This window comes from Apostichopus japonicus, chromosome 4 (genome assembly GCF_037975245.1).
Source record: "Apostichopus japonicus isolate 1M-3 chromosome 4, ASM3797524v1, whole genome shotgun sequence".
Lineage (NCBI taxonomy): Eukaryota > Metazoa > Echinodermata > Holothuroidea > Aspidochirotida > Stichopodidae > Apostichopus > Apostichopus japonicus.
The window spans coordinates 18,511,661-18,533,794 of NC_092564.1; the positions used below are offsets into that span (position 1 = coordinate 18,511,661).

General features: G+C 37.8%; 1 protein-coding gene across 3 annotated transcripts in view; it reads left to right on the plus strand.

Annotated features, from left to right (window-relative positions):
• The window catches only part of LOC139966699 (probable N-acetyl-LL-diaminopimelate aminotransferase), a 32,886-nt gene that overhangs the window by 4,754 nt on the left and 5,998 nt on the right, over positions 1 to 22,134 (plus strand). For all 3 annotated transcript variants that reach the window (XM_071969984.1, XM_071969983.1, XM_071969985.1), the window contains exons 3-10: positions 5,914 to 6,195; positions 7,367 to 7,504; positions 8,598 to 8,725; positions 12,921 to 12,984; positions 14,027 to 14,066; positions 19,106 to 19,196; positions 20,367 to 20,432; positions 20,944 to 21,057. In XM_071969984.1, the coding sequence (XP_071826085.1) occupies positions 5,937 to 6,195; positions 7,367 to 7,504; positions 8,598 to 8,725; positions 12,921 to 12,984; positions 14,027 to 14,066; positions 19,106 to 19,196; positions 20,367 to 20,432; positions 20,944 to 21,057 (900 nt within the window). In that variant the 5' untranslated portion in view covers positions 5,914 to 5,936. The remainder of the gene's footprint in view (positions 1 to 5,913; positions 6,196 to 7,366; positions 7,505 to 8,597; positions 8,726 to 12,920; positions 12,985 to 14,026; positions 14,067 to 19,105; positions 19,197 to 20,366; positions 20,433 to 20,943; positions 21,058 to 22,134) is intronic.

The window sequence follows — 22,134 nt, forward strand, 5'->3', positions numbered from 1 at the left end:
AATCAAAGTACAACAAAGCAAAATACACAATTTCATACAATAGGACAATAAGACCATAACAAAACAATAACGCCCCCCCCCCCCCCGGAAAAAAAAAATCCAGTGCATCTGAACACTTGAGTTTGTCCATACAACAAGTTGGAGTCATTCAATTACTTGTCAAGAGTTAGTATTTGTTTAAATAATAATTACTTAAGTTAAATAATAATTACATGAAAAGTCATCAATACAGACATTAATTAGAAGCTTAAATCTCTGACTCAAAAATGGGGACACAAATTTGGCCCCCCCCCTCCCACCCAACCTAACAGCATGAAGTATACCACAACATACAACTGCATGCCCTCTATACCCTACCCTGGATGACATGTATTCTATCCCCAAGAAATCAGTTATCTCCCCCCCCCATCCTCCCGGAAAATTACAGCTCTAACACTTACTGTGTGATCCTGCAGTTTTGGAGCTTTAGCCAGCGAAAAGTAGGTAACATTCAATCAACAATTTATCCTGAGTTTACGGACAAGACAGTTATTCTACATGTTGGCTGATGCCATTACATACTACAGTTATCAGTCTGTACATGCTAATTATTGGATGATAGGAATCTGCAATGTACCCCACCTAGACCCTCAAGATTATCTTGCAAAGTTACAAAGAGTTGAAATAATGAAGCCAGGATCTATCTGCGCTATGTAATTGCTGCTATACAGTTGTTAACAATATGCCAATAGTTTGTTGATTAAAGGTTAATTGAATTTTTCTAATTATCAAATCTTGGAATTAGCTTATCTGAAAGAGTATTTGCTGTAAATGTTTAGCCTACACAAGTCCTTTTCACGTTGCTCCGTAGAGATTTTGAGCTATTTTGATATTCTCATCTAAATTTGCAGTGAGTTAATATTGTTGACCATGTAGGATAAAGTATACTGTACCAAAGCTAGCCATTAGTTATATTATAAACATATAAACCAACACAAAATTCATTGTCATGAAATCCTTTCATTTGTAACCTACAATAGTAATATACATTTTGATGAAAACCTAATGAAAATGATGATTATTTATAGTTATGATACAATTACTGTACATGTTTAGATACATGTCATGTACATGTATATGTTGCATCTTCTAGCAAGACTCTTCAATACATTAACGATGCATGCTGTCCAGAACGGTATACACATACAGAATGACACAGTAGCTGGATGCATTGATACAGTATGCATAAATACAGCAACCTGGGATTTGAATACAGCCGGTTGGGACAGTTTCCTAACTGTGCAAATACCTCTCTAGACTGAATATAAGTCTCAATTTCTGAATATTAAAATTTGAATCAAAAGAGATGGAAATATTTGAAAAGACTTTAATAATTAGCTTCAAGTTTTTATTAAAATTTCAAATATTGTGGAAAGTGAAATGTATCATATATTTCTACCATTCATTTGCACAAGAATTATTAGGTTCCAAGTCCCGAAGCAACACGAAAATGAGCATATTTGTTTAGGAAGAGAAAAGTCCATATACATACATGATCAGTAGATACTGGTCTTTCATAAATATATTTCTCAGATGTTCAGTATTGACAAGCAGTGACCCTGAATGTCATGTTTTGTGAACATGAATATCAAAATCCTAAAGGATTGGTTCAGGTGTTTGACATGTCTATTTTGTATGAAAGAGCACAAAAAGACAAAAAGAACAGTGAAGTAACTACCATGATAGCATGCTCTGTTAAGGAGATATATGACACTTTGAAGATATCAAAATTTCTTTGAAAAAATGACTGATGTAGAAAGACTTACTGTGAGGGTGTGATGTCACATCCTCACTCCCTTAACATTTGTGAATATATTTAAAATTATTTACATTTTTGAAACACATTTGAAAATAATATATAATAAAAAATTCTTCAGATGTTTAATCTCAAATACTTCCTTTGACAAATATGAGATCTCCTGACATATCTTTTGGTTGGAAAGTCATGAAATCTCACAAAATATTTAGAGAAAAAAACAAAGACTTTTCAAGAATGTGAGGATGTGACATCACAGCTAGTCAGATTTCAGCAGTTTCTACACTGTCATCTGATAAAACTTTACTCTTGAATATATATCTTTTTAACCGATAAAGATATTTGAACAGTTTTTTTCACCATTGTGTTTCTTTTATTGTCCTCTTTCATATAACATATAGTCATGTATGACAACTGGACCAATCCTAATGTAGTGTCTGGGTCCCGAGTATGATGATGCTGGTAACATGCAGTAGACAGCGTAATAATGCAGGATATGTATATACTGTAGGGAAGGAAACGTTTAATAGTGCGTGGGTCATCGATCGTAAAGGTTTAGTCTCATTAAATGATGAAAGATGAGACAGTTGAATTAAGGATCATGTCATGCAAAATAAGATCATTAATAAAACCATGGCTCGAAATTGGCCCAACTTGTGCACTATCACCAGACACAGTTGACACCATATACAGTAGAGATATATGGTACGTACGAAATGGCCCAACTTGTGCACTATCACCAGACACAGTTGACACCATATACAGTAGAGATATATGGTACATACAAATTGGCCCAACTTGTGCACTATCACCAGACACAGTTGACACCATATACAGTAGAGATATATGGTACGTACGAAATGGCCCAACTTGTGCACTATCACCAGACACAGTTGACACCATATACAGTAGAGATATATGGTACGTACAAATTGGCCCAACTTGTGCACTATCACCAGACACAGTTGACACCATATACAGTAGAGATATATGGTACGTACAAATTGGCCCAACTTGTGCACTATCACCAGACACAGTTGACACCATATACAGTAGAGATATATGGTATGTACGAATTGGCCCAACTAGTGCACTATCACCAGACAGTATTTGACACCATATACAGTAGAGATATATGGTACGTATGAATTGGCCCAACTTGTGTACTATCGACAGACACAGTTGACACCATATATATATAGATATATGGTATGTATGAATTGGCCCAACTTGTGCACTATCACCAGCCATTGTTGGCACCATGTATGTTATGGTATACATGACGAATTGGCCCAACTTGTACACTATCACCAGACACTGTTGACACCATATATATGGTATGTACTATGTACGGTAGGTAGTTCATTGAAGACGTAATTTACAGACACATTGCCTCAAAGTATCATGTAGGAATCATCATGGGGTATAGACACATACAGTAAGAGTTACAAAAAGAAAGCAGAACAGATTAGACATCAAAAATTTGCTTAGAAAGATAAGTTTTAAGTTTACATACATTTAGAAAGATCAACCGAGGAGAACATTTTGAGATTAGTAGGAAGAGAATTCCACAGGGGGGGTGGGGGGACCAGCAACAGCAAAAGCCCGCTCACCAAACGTGGTCTGATAACAAGGGACTATAAGAATGTAACCTGATTTGGAGCAGCTAAGTTTCTGGTTTACTCCTTCCTGGGTAAGAAGCAAGGAAGATAGGTCATCAGGGGTCATGTAATGGAGTGCCTTATAAATTAGGAAAAAATACTTTAAAACATATGCTATTTAAGCAGCAGGAAACTAGTGAAGGACATTAAACCTGCAGAAATATGGCAATATTTAGGGCTAAGAGTAAACAGTCTAGAAGCAGCATTTGAATCCTTTGTAAACTATTAAAAAGACATTTGGTCTGTACTACACAGTGTACTGTACTGCTATAGCCAAGCTACTGTAAACATGTACTGTGTTGCTATGGTATTTTAGTGTGCAGAAGTTCAGTGTAAAAAACAAAAAGTACCATCACCACCAAATACTTTGCTTTAGGTAAAGGTGAAATAATAGCTGTACTTATTCGTGTAAAGCATCAGTACATTACAGTATGTCTTATCTCATAGATTTGGTACGGGAAGGAACCATGTGAAGATGTTTTAAGAAAAGAATCCCAAAAACTTAAAAATAATATGATGCTTTTAATTTTACCTCAAGTGGTAGATGTAGACTAAAGACAACAGAGTATTTTGTCTAAAGATGACATCACAGAGCTCCAAAGTACATATACAATATATATCTCAATTTTTCTCTAAATTCTTTAAAGCCATTTTTGATGTCAGGGCAAACTATTTGCAACTGTCGGTGGTAAAACTTGGTGATGAAATTTCCGTAATAATAATGCAATTCTTTTGCAGTTCATGACAGTATAAAAGCAAAACCAAATTTCAAAGGACAAGTAAGAGATTTTCATCACCTATAGCCATGTGCAGGCATTTCACACATTAACAACAACACTGCAGCAGGACATTTTAATGAGGATACTTCCTCAACTGTTGTTTATTTATATCCCTGTTGAGGGATTTGTGCATCACTTGATCTGGGCTCTGAACTTTGCCCTTCTTTACTTCTTTATCATCTGTGACATCCACACATTTACAACACTGCAACAGGACATGTATATGAGGGTACTATTATTCCCAAATGTTGTCTATTAAAGGAATTGAAGTTTCTGCTTGTCGCTACAAAATGCTGACAGTAATGAAACGTGATACCTTGTTATCTTTAGACCTGAGATGTCCATCGCTCTATCGTTTGTACACTGTGCTCTGGGTATTGACCGCAGCTGTATGTACTGACTGTACACTAACTAGTGCCTAATTACAGAAGGTAGCAAGCTGTGTGTGTATTTTCTGGGATCGATGGTGGTGTCTAACCCTTCTGTGACACCTCATTCGATACTAGGTCAGATTACTGGCATGAGACATTTCTCTTTGCACGAGTCTTCACACCCTTTAATATCCTTGTTGGGGATTTGTACATCATTTGCTCTGGGCTTTGAATTTTGACCTTTCTTTATCAGCTGAGATTTGGTTAAAATCTGTACACAGTATGTCCTCATGATGTTCAAGCAAAAATGCCTTTGAACAAGTACTTAAACAATTTACTTTAAATAATTTGATTAGCTGCTGGCATATATGTTCTAATTGTAAACCAACAGTTAAATCCATTATGATCTTATTGATAACATTTTGAGCCAATTCTGTTTTAATATACCTCTCTGGTACAGGTGGGCTGTTTGAGGAATCAGTCGGTATAGTTTGAAAAATATTCATTAGCAGGGAAATTTGCTGGGAAAATTGATTCAGAAGTGTGTAATGAAATAAGGGTAAAAAGTAGTGTTTTTGTGCTTAAAATCTGCAGTTTTACCAAACTTAACCTGGATGTTAATTCAAAATAAGATGTTTTGGATCAGTCCACAGTAATAACAACCCTGCTAGGTTTCTGCATATCTAAATAAGGTTAATAAACAAGGAATTTATGAATTTTATTGGATCATCCTCAAAATTTATTGACCTGGCACTATTCAGATGAGTAATCATTATTAAAAGCAAATTATAGAAAACTTTCACTGTACCGCTGCATGTTCATTATTCAAAATGAAACTTAACTAGTCACTCCAACAACTTCATTTATCATTCATTCATGAGATTTATATTATATAGGGGGAAGGGGGGGGGTTGACATATATGGTTGGGGGGTAGTGGGAAAACATCAAATATTTATTAAAGTCACCTTATAGTTGATGAAAAATACTTTAGACTATTCCAAAAGATATCATCAGTGTAGGCAATTGGAATTGTTGGAACTACTGTAAATATGTTTTCATATTTTTTTTTGGGGGGGGGGGGTGGGAATGTTGTCAGGAATTTATGTCATATATTTATGCCTTTGAAGGATGATTAAATCATTAAAAAATAAATGCATGAAGATCAATTGTATCTTAGACAAAATTTTAGTTAAATTTATTGCATGTCAGGTATATTTTACCTGATATGATTATTCCTCTGTAATACTGAGAGGAAACTTGACCACTTAAATGTTATTACCACACTTTTACTCTTCTTTCCAAATAGTGACTAAACAGGCTTTTAACAAAATGATGTCCACACATAACAACAAAGAACAGACTGGAGATTCCACATCTTCCACTGATAAAGCCATGTTATTGCTTCCCCATCTCCGTGGTTACGAGGGTGCCTCGAATCTGGCATTTAACGAACTCGTGAACAAAAGACGCGAGGCCGGAGAGGAGATACATCATCTGGCATTTGGTCAGTCTCCATTCCCAGTGATGGCCAAAGCTCAGGAGGCACTCCGTGAGAATGCTGGACAAACTGCTTACCTTCAAGTGGCAGGTATGATAAGTCAAAAATAGCTATCGAGGAAGAAGGGGAGGGGTCAGGGGGGGATGGGGTGGGCATGGAAAGAAGTATGGGTAGTTAGGAAGAGATACAGCCTGAACAATTGGAAGGAGTAGCTGGTGCTCCAAGAGAATTCTGGTCAAGCTGCTTACCTCCAAGTGGCAGCCATGACTATATGAAAAGACTGCAGTTGTGGGAGTAAGAACTACCGAGGTAGAAGGGGAGGGGGGGGGTGGGTTGGAAAGAAGGATGGGGAGTTAGGAAGAGATATATAGCCTGAAAAATTGGAATGAGTACAGTAGCTGGTGTTCCAAGAGAATTCTGGTCACATATTAAAAGGCTGCAGTTGTGGGAGGGAGAGTGTAAAACAGGGAGGAGTAGTGAGTGCTTCAAGAAAACTCTGTTCAATCTGCTCATCTCAAGCCAAGTGGCAGATATATGAGAAACATGTTAAAAGGCTCAACATGAAGTAAGATGGGGGAGGGGGCGTGGAGAGGGGGAGTGGAGGGGGGGAGTGGATTGGGAATTGGGAAGATGTAGAAGGGCCGAAATACAGAGAGGAGTGGCTAGGAGTTAATATTGGTGAAAAGAGACTTGTTGAAGAATACTCACCCAGAATAATCTTAGTGTAAAGAAATGGAGGGAGAGAGGAGAGGTGGGGCCGGGGGGGGGGCAGGGGAGGGACTTGGGGATGGTCATTTGTAGATTGACTTAATTGTAGATTATATCACTTATGTCACTCAGTTGAATGTGTGTGTGTTCTTTAGTATGTAATAATTATATTTATAGTTGGGTTTTTAGTCTGAAATTTGCTGTCCTTGACTGCAATGACTATAACTATAATTGTCATAATGTATCTTAATTTAGGGTCATCACTATACTGTCCCCAAGTATTCTAGGAAAGCAAATCATGTTCACTCTTTATTAGAATTTAACAAATGTTAACAGACGTTCAGAGCATATATTGCTCAGCTCTGAGACGACTGTCTAGCTGCAGGTTGAACTTGAATGTACTAACCTAGCTCTGCAGAGTCAGGATTACCCCCTGGAAGTAATATTGAATCATTTTCGTAAACCAAACAGGATATATCAAAGTTTTAGTGCCAATCATGATTACCTCCACTGGGTAAAATGGTATAAAAGATGTTCCCTCTTTCGTCTGCAGGGTTGCTGAAGCTACGAGAAGCTGTGTGTCGTTTCCACAAGAAGTCCAATGACCTGAGCCATTTTTCAGCTAACGATATCATTGTGGGCCCAGGCACCAAAGAGCTTATCTTCCTCCTGTTAAATGTTTTCAATGGAGGTATATATATGTGCATGCATGGGTGCATCCTCTCCCACATCTGCTTGGTTAATTTGCACATTAATGACTTGACCCTGCTGGAGACAAGTTCCGTTACGTCGGTACCATTAGAAATAGATGATCACATTAGATTAGATTATCCTTAGAATCAGTACTCTGCTAGCTGTCCAGCTCCTCATATTAGTGGTCTGCAGTACCAGCTTGAGATACTAAGAATATAGATAGATATACACAATTGGTAAGGGTGTCCGCATATAAAACTGGAGGCCCGAATTGGAATTGCAGAGGAGTTAATGATATGATGAAGCCTATTTTTTTTTTAAAGTGGTGGTCAGAGGTCATATACTTTATGAGCATGATTAAAACATGGCTCTAATTGGAAAAACAAAAATACTTAATCTTGTACAGATTAGCCCACAATACCAGGTTTAATAAAATCACCAAGTACATGAGTACAAATCAGTGATATCATCAAACTGAGCTAGATTGCACAATATGGCAGGACGGCCAATTATGAAAGAGCTAGCAGGAAAATACACTCCACATATTTTGGATACTGAGTTGAATATTACACTAACCTTGGAGTTGCAAATGTTACTGTTTTTTTTTTGGGGGGGGGGGGTTGGTTTGTAAATTTTTTCCAATCCATCAAAGAATTACTCAAAGACTGCTGCAAAATTTTGTAAAACTAATATGTACTCTACCACCAGATCGTTGACTCTTTAAATTTTCATTTCCTGATTCCGACTAATGTATTCATTATTTTAATTTTTAATATTTCTTGTCTCTCTGTTTTAACCCAATTTACAAAAGTGAATTGTAAAAATACCCATTTTTTTTTTTTTTAAAACTTTTAAGATATTTGATATGACAATTGCCTATCTATATTCAAGCTGTAGACATGCACCTTCATTACAGTGGGATTTTTAGTACCGAATAAAATAGAAAAACGTCATTATATCAAAGTACAATCTAATATATAGCTGTTTTTTAAATTGAGAACAATTAAGTGACCAATCGAAATGCAAAATGTACTTAATACTAACTTGACTTTATAAAAAATTGTTCTATTGCATTGTTGTCTTTCTTTCAGATGTTCTGCTTTTGTCTCCAAGTTGGACCACTTACAGATCCCAAGTTTATTTTGCTCAAAGGAAAGTTCACATTATCTCAACAAACATTGAGAATGGATGGAAGCTGACTCCTCAACTATTGGAAAATGTATGTTAAAAAAAAAAAAAACCTCTTCTTTGATTCCCCATGAAATATGCAGGGGAGAAGTTAGTGTTAACATATTGCATACTGTAGCTGTTTTAAAGACTATATGTACAGTATGAACTCTGAATTCTCATTTACATGAAATACTATGGTCCTTGTGTTTACCAATACTGAGCACCACAATTTGCATCTGTGCGCACTCGTATAGCAATCTGCCCATTTTGCACAGTAGTTGGATATGCTGTAAGATATCAGATAAATTATTCACTGATGTGCTATTCCATACTTTGAACACCCTTTGGAACATGCTACTTAATCTTTAATGCACGTTCTTTACATTTCAGTAGTTGATAGAACCTTATTGATTAATATCCTCCAACATCTACTCAATCACTTGTGCATATATATATATATATATATATATATAGATATATATATATATGTATAAACACGCTGTTCCATCACGTTGCAACTCAGAGTTTCACGCACACATTGAGTTATTTTCACTGCGGCGATCGTCAGGCAACTGAATCTTGCAAGGACGACTTTTTCCTTTGGGGACAGCGGTCAGGGGGGTTTCTTTGAATGGGTGCCAAGATGACATTTGGACACAAATTCGCTATGCTTGTTGATCGAGTTGTAGCTTAATTTTGTGGGTTCTGCTTCTAATTAATATGAAGAACTGGAGGAACTGGAAGAATATGGAGTGTTAACTCAGTGGTTAACGCCGGTGTCTTCCAATCATAATGTCCCTGGTTCGAGTCACGCCAAGATTAATGTATGTAGCCCAGTTACAGAGTTGTTGACAATTGGTAATTCATAATCATGGACGTTAAATATGAATGTAAGAGACTGACTTCAGTCAGCTTGTGGCTTTGATAAGCCAATGATGGCATCTTTGCGAGTTCCTGCTTGCAGGAGGATCTAAAAAACATACATACAGTACATACATACAAATTTTCTGTTGTTCAGAGCTTACACTGGTCGGAGCTGCACTTATGTGTATCAGAGTGCTTTGGGATTTCCCAAGAATTTGAGCCGATCATTTTCTTTCTTTTTAAGTCCCAGATATGTTTTGAGAGCTCAGCTCAGAGATATGAACTGATCTGTCAGAGATATGAACAGATATATGTGAGAGTTAGTCTTCTTATGTGTGTGTACACACTGAATGTGTTTATTCACACTGAATATGTTTGACAGTGTTTATAAGAGGCACAGCAGCCTGATGTTAAAACCTTTTGTCTTGTCCAAGGCACTGCTATATATAGACTGTACAGGAACCGAGAAAGAGAAAATAATCGGTTTTAAACTCAATTCAAACAATTTGTTTGTATAAGATGACTGTCACATATTTAAAGACCCTGTATGCTTTTCCGATCCTTGAAGCTTGCTAGTAGGCTGAAGGCATACATCACTTTATGTAGATGTATGTATGATTTTTATTTTGAAGTCTGTATGTAAGCTAGTGCATTTAGTATGGGGTTTGTGTGGATTAAGTTATCTAAGGCCCCTTTAAGTTCCCTAAATGTAGGTCAAAGAGGGTGGGGGGGTGAGGGTGTTGTTTGGATTTAAGTGATGGTGAAGCATAACTTTGTTGTGATGATAGGAAAGATATTTTATTGCTCATGTATGACATCAAGTGGTCAGGTATCTATGAATTACTGATAAAAGCTGACCTAACTGACACTCATGTTTGCCATATGTTGAAGGCATATATCAAATGTATAGGCAACACATTATCATACCTACCAACATGGCTACCAACATGGCAACTATGTTGGGTATTTTCTTCTTGAATGAATGGAAAGGGGGGGAGGGGTGGGTACGGAATGGGGGATGGGACGGAGTCGGTGGGTAGGGACTGTTATTCTGAATAGGAACGCTAGCTCTGTTTTGATATACGGATGCGTTGGGTGGAAGCAGATCAAACCATAGAGCAATGTTATCTCAGTTTCTACTTTGCAAAGTACAGTTATTACAAAATGGACAAGTTGCTGAACACATTCATCTCAAGGTGTACCTGTAACAGGCAACAGTTTTTGAAATGTTGGAGGTTTTAGTCCATATACCTAATAAAAATCTCAACAAGACAAAGACCTGTTTCCTCTGTTATTTTAATACACAATGCTTGCAAACATGACCTGTTGCAATATATAATTTGGCTGAAAGATATGCCAGCAAAAATATTATCAGTGTTGCCTGAAACAACCATATGTTCTATGTATTAAAACAAGATACTGTATCTATTGAAATGCACATGGTAATAACTAACAAAATAGGATATTTACTTAAGTGTGAAAAGTACACATGGTTCTGGTGTAATAGTTAATTTGCTAAGGGCAATGTGTCAGGCTGTGAATGTTATAGAGAAAGCAGAGTTAAATTGCTTATCGAATATATATATATACGTTGAAAGCTTTGTCAAGTCTAAAGGTTCTCTTATAGAGCACTGAAAAGCTTCAAGATACAACAGATGGCTTCTCAAAAATTAATGCTTTCATTAGGTATCTGTAGTGCTCACAGCAAAACAAATTTCTTACACGAACAGTGGTAGATCTAACCAAGCTTATACTGCATATTAATTGATTTAATAAATTTTAACGACATTTTATGAAAGTAATATAGCTAGGAAACTTTGAGATTCATCTTTTAATTGAGTGTATATTCCCACATTCACCTGTAGAAAATGACTGCCTCGGCTGAAATTGTTGTAAAAAAGGTGAATTTCAAGATGATAACACTTAGCTACCTTAACAGAAGGATAATTTAAGTTAGTAATAAACAACAGTTAAGTAAATTACAAAATAATCTTCCACATTCATTTGCTTTTTTCTCTTTAATCCTCCTTAATCTCTTTCATCGCCTCATCCAGTCCATTGTTGCAGCAGCCCGCATCTTTGTTTTTACTCCTCCAATTAGGTTGACTGGCCTTTCATTTCCAGGAGTCCTTTCATCTCATCAAGTTTTCTGGCCCCATTGTCTATTCAACTTACTGTACATGTTCATTTACGGCACGTTATTAACTTACCTGTCTCCCCACAACAACTTCACTATTGCTGTACAGCGTCTACAGCATCTGGTAACCTTTTAACACTGCCCTCTACGGGTGACCGGCCCATTCCCGTCTACCCCCCTCTGTGTCATACCATCCAAAGGGTCAAAAGCTCTGGAATTACATTGTTTTTGTGTTTGTCTCACAACACCTCTGAAAGTTGACCCAGCTAGGGAGGAAACATTAGCACTTCTAAGTTTGTATGTATGAAAAATGTACAAAATAGCCATTGCATGAAATTTGATGGCGAGTAAATTTCATGTTGTTAAGGTAATATAGAGCTGAAACATTTAGGAGAGTATAAGCCAGGGGTTCCCTAACTGGGTTGCATGAACCACAGGGGTGCATGAGTCCATCCCAGTGGGTTCGTGAGACGTTTCTGAAAGTCAAAAGTAGAGTACTTTTTGTTGAACTAAAATCTGATATATCATATAATTTAGTAATGTACAAAAGTCGTACCTATCGACAAACTCTTTTCTTATGCATATGTTGCCATAGTTGTACCATACCGTGCATTTTTCATTACATTATTACACTACGAACTTGATCTTTTACAAAGCACTATATGCGTATTATAGTATAATAATGACTCAGATCATGTCTCGAAAGTTGGGGGTTCGTGGCCGGACAACTCTGACATCCACAAGGGGTTCATGGGGGGATAAAGTTAGGGAAACCCTGGTCTAAACAGTTTTCAAGGCTTCCTACAGTTATAGTATTCTTTTAATCAGTTACACTGGTGTATATATGGTTGTGTACATATTACATGGGCCAGCCTGTCATCATGGAAATTTACAACCCAACACATTTTGTTGAGTCAAATTTTTTGCCACATTACTTTGTCCACATGTCAGGTAACATAGCACATGTCAGTAAGTATTATTAGCAGTTCACTATTTAAGTAATTTAGGCACACAATTAAGGGTAAGAGGAATTTCTCAACTGAGACCACAAAACCTCCGACTCCCCCTCTTCCCTACCAGCATGCTTCGTCAACTGCTTCCAGATAAAATATGGTAACACTATGTATGACTGAGTTTCTGTGTCACTTCGGTTGTTAGCCTGTACAAGATTTATGCTCCAGTTTGATTTCAGCACAAAAATTAGATATCAATTTTTTATTTTGCATCTTTTTCATTTCTCTAGTTTTTGCAGAATAATGCCATCCACCAAAATCGGATTCTGATTCTGTGCAACCCCGATAATCCTAGTAAGTAATACCACTGTGTGTGCTGTGGAGTAGCACTCACTGTGACTTAAATATCCTTGGTGGTCATCCCAGTTAGAGTGGTGTAAATGTTGAAATAACAGGCGCGTAGCGAGGAATTTGCCAAGGGAGGGGTGAACCTGTAGGAAAACTATTGGAGTCGTAGATACGGCATTGCAAACTATCTAAGCGTAGCGCCACCATGAGTTGGCGCGAAGCGTACAAGAAAACTTTGGCCGAAAATGCCTCCCAGATTGCTGGAAATGGCACTTCCCAGGCCTTATGAGTTGCATCTTAGCATTTTCTCTTTGGAAATTACTAGCGATATCATAAAAACATAAAAAAAATGCTCAACGGGAGGGGGGGGGGCCGTCGCCCCCTTCGCCCCCCTTGGCTATGCGCCTGTGAAATAACCAGGAGAGGTATTTTGGAAAAGTACATATACGTACCCCCAACTGTTGATGTATCACGCTTTTGATGTTGTCGATATCAGTTATTATTATTATCATATATGTAATTGCCACTTGTTAATGGCACTTTTTTTTATTAAATTATGAATTATATTTAATGTTAATATATGGAAAGGAATGGACTGTTATCCTTTGGCATTGTGTAGCACTTTGGGCAATTTTGAATAGGATTCTGTTGTCTTAAATGCTGATGAATTGGATTTCATCATTGAATGAAACAATAATGTTACAAATATATACAATTTATGTAAGAAATTAATTAATGACCAAACCTTTTCATAACCTGTCATATTTTGGACAACTGTATGTTCATTAATATTCTGTTAGAAATTTAATCCATCGTGGGCTCTGTTAAGGTCATATATTCTTGCCTATTACATTATATGATAAAATTCTGTCGATATGATCAAAAATATGATAAATATATGATAAAGAACCACTTTCCGCAAAGAATGAACGCCTCTTTGCTCTTGCTGCGATTAATATTCTGTCTGTCGTATTATTATTAGTCTCACACCAATTTTGAATAATTTTACATTATTTGCCATACATTAAATTGTCTTTTTAATTTACAGCTGGTACCTCCTACACTTCCTCGGAATTGGAGTCTCTGAGGTAAGAGGCCTAGCTACATTATTCCAAAGAAATTATTATTCCGTTTCGCAGGGCCTGTATGCTTTCTGTTCCGTGGTTCATTAACTACGAAAAGTGCAGAGATAAAATTCTGTAGATAACTTTAATATAATATTAAAATGGATTTGGTTTGAATGAATATATTTATCGCTGATGATTATACCTTATCGTTCCGCATAATGGTCGAAGGTAAGATCTTGTGAACGGTGTCATTTTCATAAGGATTATGAGCAAGAGTCAACCTTTTTTAACTTCTCGGTGAATACAATCTAGAATTGATTGCAGTTTTGAATTACCTAGAATTGAGATCTCTAAAGACACTCTGATCATGAGCCATTGGTTTTTTTAGAGGGAACATTTTCACAAAGTTAAAAATAGATATTTAATAGCAACCTGCACTAACTGACAGTCTGCATGGATGTAAGCTTCTTTTTTTTTACTAAGAAGGCTGAAATAGTTGGTAACCTGGTAATTGTCTTCAGCACTTGATGATAAAACTAGCTGCAGACCCGAATCTTGTATGTAAATTATGTCATAGACTCTGTGCAGGAAGCTGGGTCTTGTTCATAATTGTATTAAAAGGAGGAAAATTTAATTGTCTTGACTTGTGGCATCTGATGAAAGAAAAGGAGGAGAATTAAATTGTCTTAACTTGTGGCATCTGATGAAATCATCATCATCATTATTTATGTAACAAAATAAAAATCTGTCTTTGTAGTGAAAATACATATTGAATGATAAGAAGCATAATGCTGCCCTTTAGAATACTAGGTTGTTTTCCTTTCCTCTCACCAAAACTCCACAATCACAGCACTCCCCCTCCCTCCCTCCCTCCGCCCACCCCCCCCCAAAAAAAAAAATCAAGATAAACAGAAAGAAGTCCTTTGTTATCATAACAATTTCCATTACATGCCTCATATATGAGTATAAATGAAATAGAATTTGAGTATTTGTCAAACGTGTTCCGCGAAACCTCTGCGATGTCTTTTGTCTGCTCCCCTAAAGGTATGGTATAATATTGTATATGTACATAGGCCTACTGTACTGAATAGTGCAATGTAGGTACTCATTCCCAAAGGTAAGATCTATATTAGCCACTTCCAAAACCTGTGGAAAGATCCAATTATATGGTATGACTGGTTATATAAAATAAGTGTGAGTGGTGTTGCCATTGTAGGTATTCACTGCAATCTGTGACAGCCTGTAATAGCTGAAAACACCTTTATCAGTTAATAAACAAAATTCACTGAAGCAGCACAGCTTTAAGCAAACTTGTAATGAACTCACCTCATAGTGAATAGGTATTCAAAGTTTTGGTTTCGTCAAAAGAAACTAGTCGCAGGGCCCCCTTCCCATTTTCATTTTTGTGATAGAAAATGAGTTTGCATTCAGTACTTTTAAATTTTGTACTGGCAATAGGCTCACTCTGCAGGCTGCAATGTTTTATTTAGCAGTTGTCCAACTTGAATTAAGTGATCTGTAAAAGCTCATATGGGACTAACTGAGACTGACTTGGATTTGAACGTAAGCCGCCTATTGGGGAAGAATTTCTTTTTTTCTTTCATTTCCTAAAGGTTTAAAATGAATCTATATATGCAGGGAGTTGTTATGGAACCCCCTGTTATATGCCAGCTGCTTGGTTTTTACAGTACTTGTAGTTCCTTAAGTAATGATTGCACTGCATTGTGATATCATGATAAACTGCTGTCTCAGCTGTTGAGGATTTATCATTAGTTCAAGGCATGATAGTAATAGGTGGAGTCCCTGTGTGTAGAAACCTGCACTGGTTTTGTTTTGGTTCCATTAATCTATATCCTATAGAGCTCCCAAGATATTTCATCTATGGCAGCAGTATATAGATCTACCTCAAGTCAGCTTCTAGTCTTGGCCAAGTTTCAAACTTGATTTTTTTTTGTTTCCCCTTCAAGAAATTAGACATTATATTATTTGAGCCACCAAAAGCTGATCGTACGTTCCCTATGATATCAGATTGGCTGAGAGATACGTATGACGTTTATATTTACATTTCTTATCTATCCGTATCAAAATTTGGACCCTGTTTTGATGTTTAATAAGACGATAACTGGTGAAATACAGTCTGTCATCCATATAACTCTTTGTATATATATTCATAACTGATGTGACTATAAATAATTTACATGTCACACCAAGTTTGTATAGTCTTGGTTTAATCATCCATTGTTTTAATTATGATTCATATTTCAATTGGTTTAACAATGACGTGGGTTAATCTGCTTGATATGACTCAATAAAAGAGTCATGTTGCATCATGAAATGCGTGGAGTGAGAAAATGTGTGGGACTGTAAATTAGTGAAGCAAAGGAAATCATTATTTGATATGGTACCAAAATTCACGGAAAGACTGTCTAATAACCTTTATGGTCACCATAACACGTATAGGACAAAACTGCTTTCTAGCTGGCAGGTGGCAGAGAATAATATTTAGCAGCGTTCAAAGAAATGCTCAAAGTGTGTGTCATATTTGCCATAGCAGTGTGGCATACATATATGTAATCATTTTGGGATTTCTTTAACCAAATAGGAATGGGTGAAAAAAAGTTTGGGTAAGAAAGAAGATTGGATTGGGGTGGATGACATAGGGTTATTGGTAGGGAAGGATGGGGAGGGATGAATGGATGGGATAGGGGTGGATGAGATAGGGGTGGATGGGATAGAGTTATTGGCAGGGATGGATGGGGAGGAATGTATATGATAGGGGTGGATGAGATAGGGTTATTGGTAGGGATGGATGGGGAGGGATGAATGGATGGGATAGGGGTGGATGGGATAGGGTTATTGGTAGGGATGGATAGGGAGGAATGGATGGGACAGGGTTATTGGTAGGGATAGATGGGAAGGAATGGATGGGATAGGGGTGGATGGGATAGAGTTATTGGTAGAGATGGATGGGGAGAGATGGATAGGATAGAGGTGGATGGGATAGGGTTATTGGTAGGGATGGATAGGGAGGAATGGATGGGATAGGGGTGGATGGGATAGAGTTATTGGTAGGGATGGATGGGGAGAGATGGATAGGATAGAGGTGGATGGGATAGGGGTGGATGTGATAGGGTTATTGGTAGGGATGGATGGGGAGGGATGAATGGATGGGATAGGGGTGGATGGGATGGGGTTATTGGTAGGGATGGATGGGGAGGGATGAATGGATGGGATAGGGGTGGATGGGATAGAGTTATTGGTAGAGATGGATGGGGAGGGATGAATGGATGGGATAGGGGTGGATGGGATGGGGTTATTGGTAGGGATGGATGGGGAGGGATGAATGGATGGGATAGGGGTGGATGGGATAGAGTTATTGGTAGAGATGGATGGGGAGGGATGAATGGATGGGATAGGGGTGGATGGGATAGGGTTATTGGTAGGGATGGATGGGGAGAGATGGATAGGATAGAGGTGGATGGGATAGGGGTGGATGGGATAGAGTTATTGGTAGGGATGGATGGGAGGAATGGATGGGATAAGGGTGGATGGGATAGAGTTATTGGTAGGGATGGATGGGGAGGAATGGATGGGATATGGGTGGATGGGATGGGGTTATTGGTAGGGATGGATGGGGAGGAATGGATGGGATAGTGGTGGATGGGATAGAGTTATTGGTAGGGATGGATGGGGAGGAATGGATGGGATATGGGTGGATGGGATGGGGTTATTGGTAGGGATGGATGGGGAGGAATGGATGGGATGGGTGGATAGGGTGGTACACGGTCAGGTGTTCAATTGATTTGGAAACTTGTACATAGGATGCATGAAATATCCTATGTATGCCATATATAAACAGGTTTCTCCAATAGTCCAGAAGCTATAAGTCTCTAGATTTACAGCAATTAAACCCTCGTACTGCAAAATCATTGCAAGCACCACTCCAGGGAAGTCGTCGCAAGCCCCTTTCCCTGCGAAGTCGCAGCAAGCCTCATTTGCATGTGAAAAGTCATGTGAAGTCACAGCGACTTCGGTGCGACCAGTTGCTGCGAAGTCGCTGCAACTGGTCACAGCGTGGACCTTTTTTTGACAGGGGTAAAGTGCAAATATCAGTCATATTGTAATCAAAGTGCTTGTATAATGATCGAAAGGTGTTTGTTAGATATTAGACAATGTGCAGTTTAGCCTGGTGCAATTTGACTAGCCTGCAGCTGATACTTTAATAGATCTAGAAATTTACTTCTCCGGGTCTCCCCTCAACATTAGCACCTCATTCTACCGTGTCTAGTATGCCCTGGTAATCTTTTAACACTGTGCACCCTTAGTGACCGGTTCCTTCCGGTCAATGCCCTTCCTTCTCATTCTACCATCCAAAGTGTTTACTCATGCATTTTCGTAGTGGATTTAAATCTTTCGAAAAACTGCCCGGATTACATTGGATTATTACCTTCTTTACATCCTATTGGATGCATACTAGACACGGTAGAATGAGGTGCTAATGTTCGGGGAGACAGGTAAGCGGGTCACTCGTAAATATATAAACCAGTTAGTTTTATAATATCCTTGATAGTCACACGGTATAGTTGCAATGGGTTGATGAGAGGTAACAGGAGGAGAGCTAATATGAGATGCAGTCAAGAAATGTTTCATATGTTAATACAGATTGACTCATTCTTCCTCATCTTGATCCTCCTAATTTCCTTCCTCTCCTCATTATCACCATTAAGTTTCTTTGATTAATTCATTTCTCCCCCTCCCTTCTCTAATCATGTATACCCTTGATCCCCTCCTGTCTTCCCCCTCCTAATTCCCCAATTCCCTCCCCTCCCCTTCCCACCCCTTCCTCTCCCCTTCCCCTCCCCTTCCCCTCCCACCCCTCCTCTCCCTTCCCTTCCCTCCCTCCCCCTCCCCTCTCCTCTCTATTTTATCATGATCATGATGCATCTTTACATGAGTAAATAAATATATATATACAAAAAGGTAAAGTAGCTGCACTTTCCAAACCTCTCAAGACCCACAATTTTCTTCTTACTTTCTTTCCCTCTTTCTTTCTTTTCCAGTTCTGCTTTTCGTGAACACAATATCCTTGTTCTGGCCGATGAAATTTATGCTGGCTTACACTTTGAAAACAGCCACAAGAGTCTCGCAAAGGTTTGTATAAATGAGAACACCGATTATAGAGTTAGTTTGTGTCTATCGATACCGTAACACTTACTCACTGATAGAGGTTTATATGGAAGACATAGAAAGAAGAACTGCCTTGAAGTTAGGGAACATGCTTTTCTCGACATGGCTCATTTCTTTGCAGAGGATTCTTACTGGAAACCTGAAGCAATCACTGCAAATTAGCAATAAATGCAGAAAAACCTTGATAATGCAAATGATCTTTTTTTTATGATCTCTATCTGTAATCTAACAGTTGTTCTGCTTTTCATTGCATGGTACGTGCCATGCTTATCACTTCCCAAATACACTGCACTGTAAACCACAACTGGCAGTGTACCGGTACTTTTTTCTCCTTATCTTAACCCTGTAGTATCTTTCCAAAGTTCCGGTTCTGTAGTTCACATTTTTTAGCAACAGTGCTTAAATATATGTAGACAATGAGTATGTCTCTTTAACCCCCCCTTTAAACTTTGTAATATGTACAGATAACTTCAATGACACACGTAATACACTGGAGTAAAAGAAACCCAGATCTATTTACAAATATCCTAACAACCCTGGTGTGGACACCTTCGGGATGGGTTGAAAGTAAATTGCGCTGCATGGCCACGGAAATTTTTCGTGGCCAATCCGAGAGCCTCATTACTTAAGGATCATGTTCCTACACCCCCGGTAACTGCCATGCTATCTCTCATCAAGAAGGAAGTTGATGCTGGTTTTATTTGTAAAGGACGGTGATAATTGGCCAAACTACAAATGTCAAAATTTATCTTGCAAATTTCTAAGAAATATGTGGAATCATAAGGATATAGATGGTTTTTTTGTAGCTTCAAAACTCCTCTACTCTGATATTTGATATGGGTGTATGCGGACTTTGGATATTTGAAGCAGTATAAGTGCCACTTGACACAGGTTTGTTCTATCAATGCTTGCCGTATCACTGACACTTTAGAACGTTTCTTTACCCACTTGAAATATCTCATACGTTTAAACAACTCCTAAAATCCCCCCCCCCCCCTTTCCCTTCCTGTTACACACACCTCCCCTTCCTCGATTCTCACCAGACCTGCCAAGTAAATTGGTGCAGTGTTATTTTATAGTGCAGCTATGAAGGAGAGTATACTTGTAATAAAGTTCCTGTTTCTTTGCTCATAGTTTTATCCAGAGGGCACGATCATCTCTTCAGGGATCTCTAAGTGGGCCAGTGCTGGTGGTTGGAGGGTAAGTTTACTGATGGAGGTAAAAGCAGATAGTTTACTGCAATTCATCAGTCAGGCTTTTGTTTTCTAAAGCTGTTCTGTCATGGTCATCGTCATCGTCATCATCATTTGAAAGAATAAACAAGAATTTGAAATAACATTTAAATCGCCTCAAAGAGTTGCAATAATTTTCTTCATCAATCAAAGATTGGAATCAGCTGCTTTATTACCCTTGGCAGCATATACCAGACGATTATAAACGAATATTTACAAATTTTATGTTTACTTTTTTTCGACACATTTTGAATCATCACTTCTGATTCCAAGTCTATCAACGATATAAATTTAGCTGTGTTTTCGCTGGGCATGGTTTTCTTGTTATGAAGCATCCAAATATGTCACTTTAGCTATCACAATATATTGCTACCTTAGGATATAATCATTTACAAAATTAAGAAAACAATTACAACTGCCATGAGGCTTACAATGTTGATCAGTGATTAATTATAACGTATCGATTTCTTCTTTCACAGCTTGGTTTCCACATGTACCCTAATGAATTAGCTATGTTACGCAAAACCGTTGCCAGTACGGCCAGCCAGACCTATTCCTGTGCCCCAGCACCGATACAGTATGCGGCTGTATGGGTATGTGTACATTAACGAGTTATTAATTAGACTAAAACTGAATGAAGAGAATGATGGACATTAATAAGGGACAGATTCTTTAAATATATCATTATAAATTTGCATATTGAATAAACAAAGCGAAAGTGGCTTATAAGTGTTTTATCTATTTAATTCGCTTTTCTGTTAGCTGTTGTTTGTATTCTCATGGCAATATGATTGATATTGTGAACTTTAAATAAATAAATAAATTTATTATTATTATTCAACTTCTTTCATATATACATATGTATGTGTGTATGCCTTTGTTTTGTATTCGGACCGAGGACTTGAACAAAAGAATTTCAGGTCCTCGGTTTCTAAAGAATCACCACGTCCTCTGAAGAATTCTATTGTATGGGGTATTGTTAAGGGTAGGGTACGTGGATTTGAACAATGGAAAATTCAATGGGGTCCTCGGTCAGTATGTAATACAAACATGTGTGTGTGTGTGTGTGTATACATTTGATTGTGACTTTATTTTTGAGCATTTTTAATTCAGGTACCATATCAGTACACATATCTTTAATAACACAATTTATGGGCGATCAAATCCTGGCTTCCTGGTTATACACCACCAGCGTGACTTGATCTATAGTGTGTGAAATGTTTGATATTGGTGAGTTAGAACAAGGCTTTTTTGCACTCCAATGTTGCATAGCAGCTGATATGTAAGGAGCATTTCAGTTTTAACATTAATGCAACTTTCATTTTATTTTTTTTCAAAATTTCACTGTGGGCCATTTGCTGTTCCATTAATCATTATGAAGTCTGACTATTTCAGTTTGCAGATTTCTTTCTGTTGGATAATAAAATTAGATATAATCTAAAAAAATTGGTGTAAGCTGAATGATCGCCAGTCATCGGTTGGTAAAGGTTAAAGGTACATATATTGTACAAGGATGGGGGGTCAATTAATGCATATGTTATCAGTCCCACCCTCACTCAATTCACCTATCAAGGTTAGCACCACTATTTGGCGATTAAAACATGACTTTGGAATAATAAGACTCAGTGGGCGCTTTGCTGTGCCACTCACGATGGGGTACGTGGGGTGTC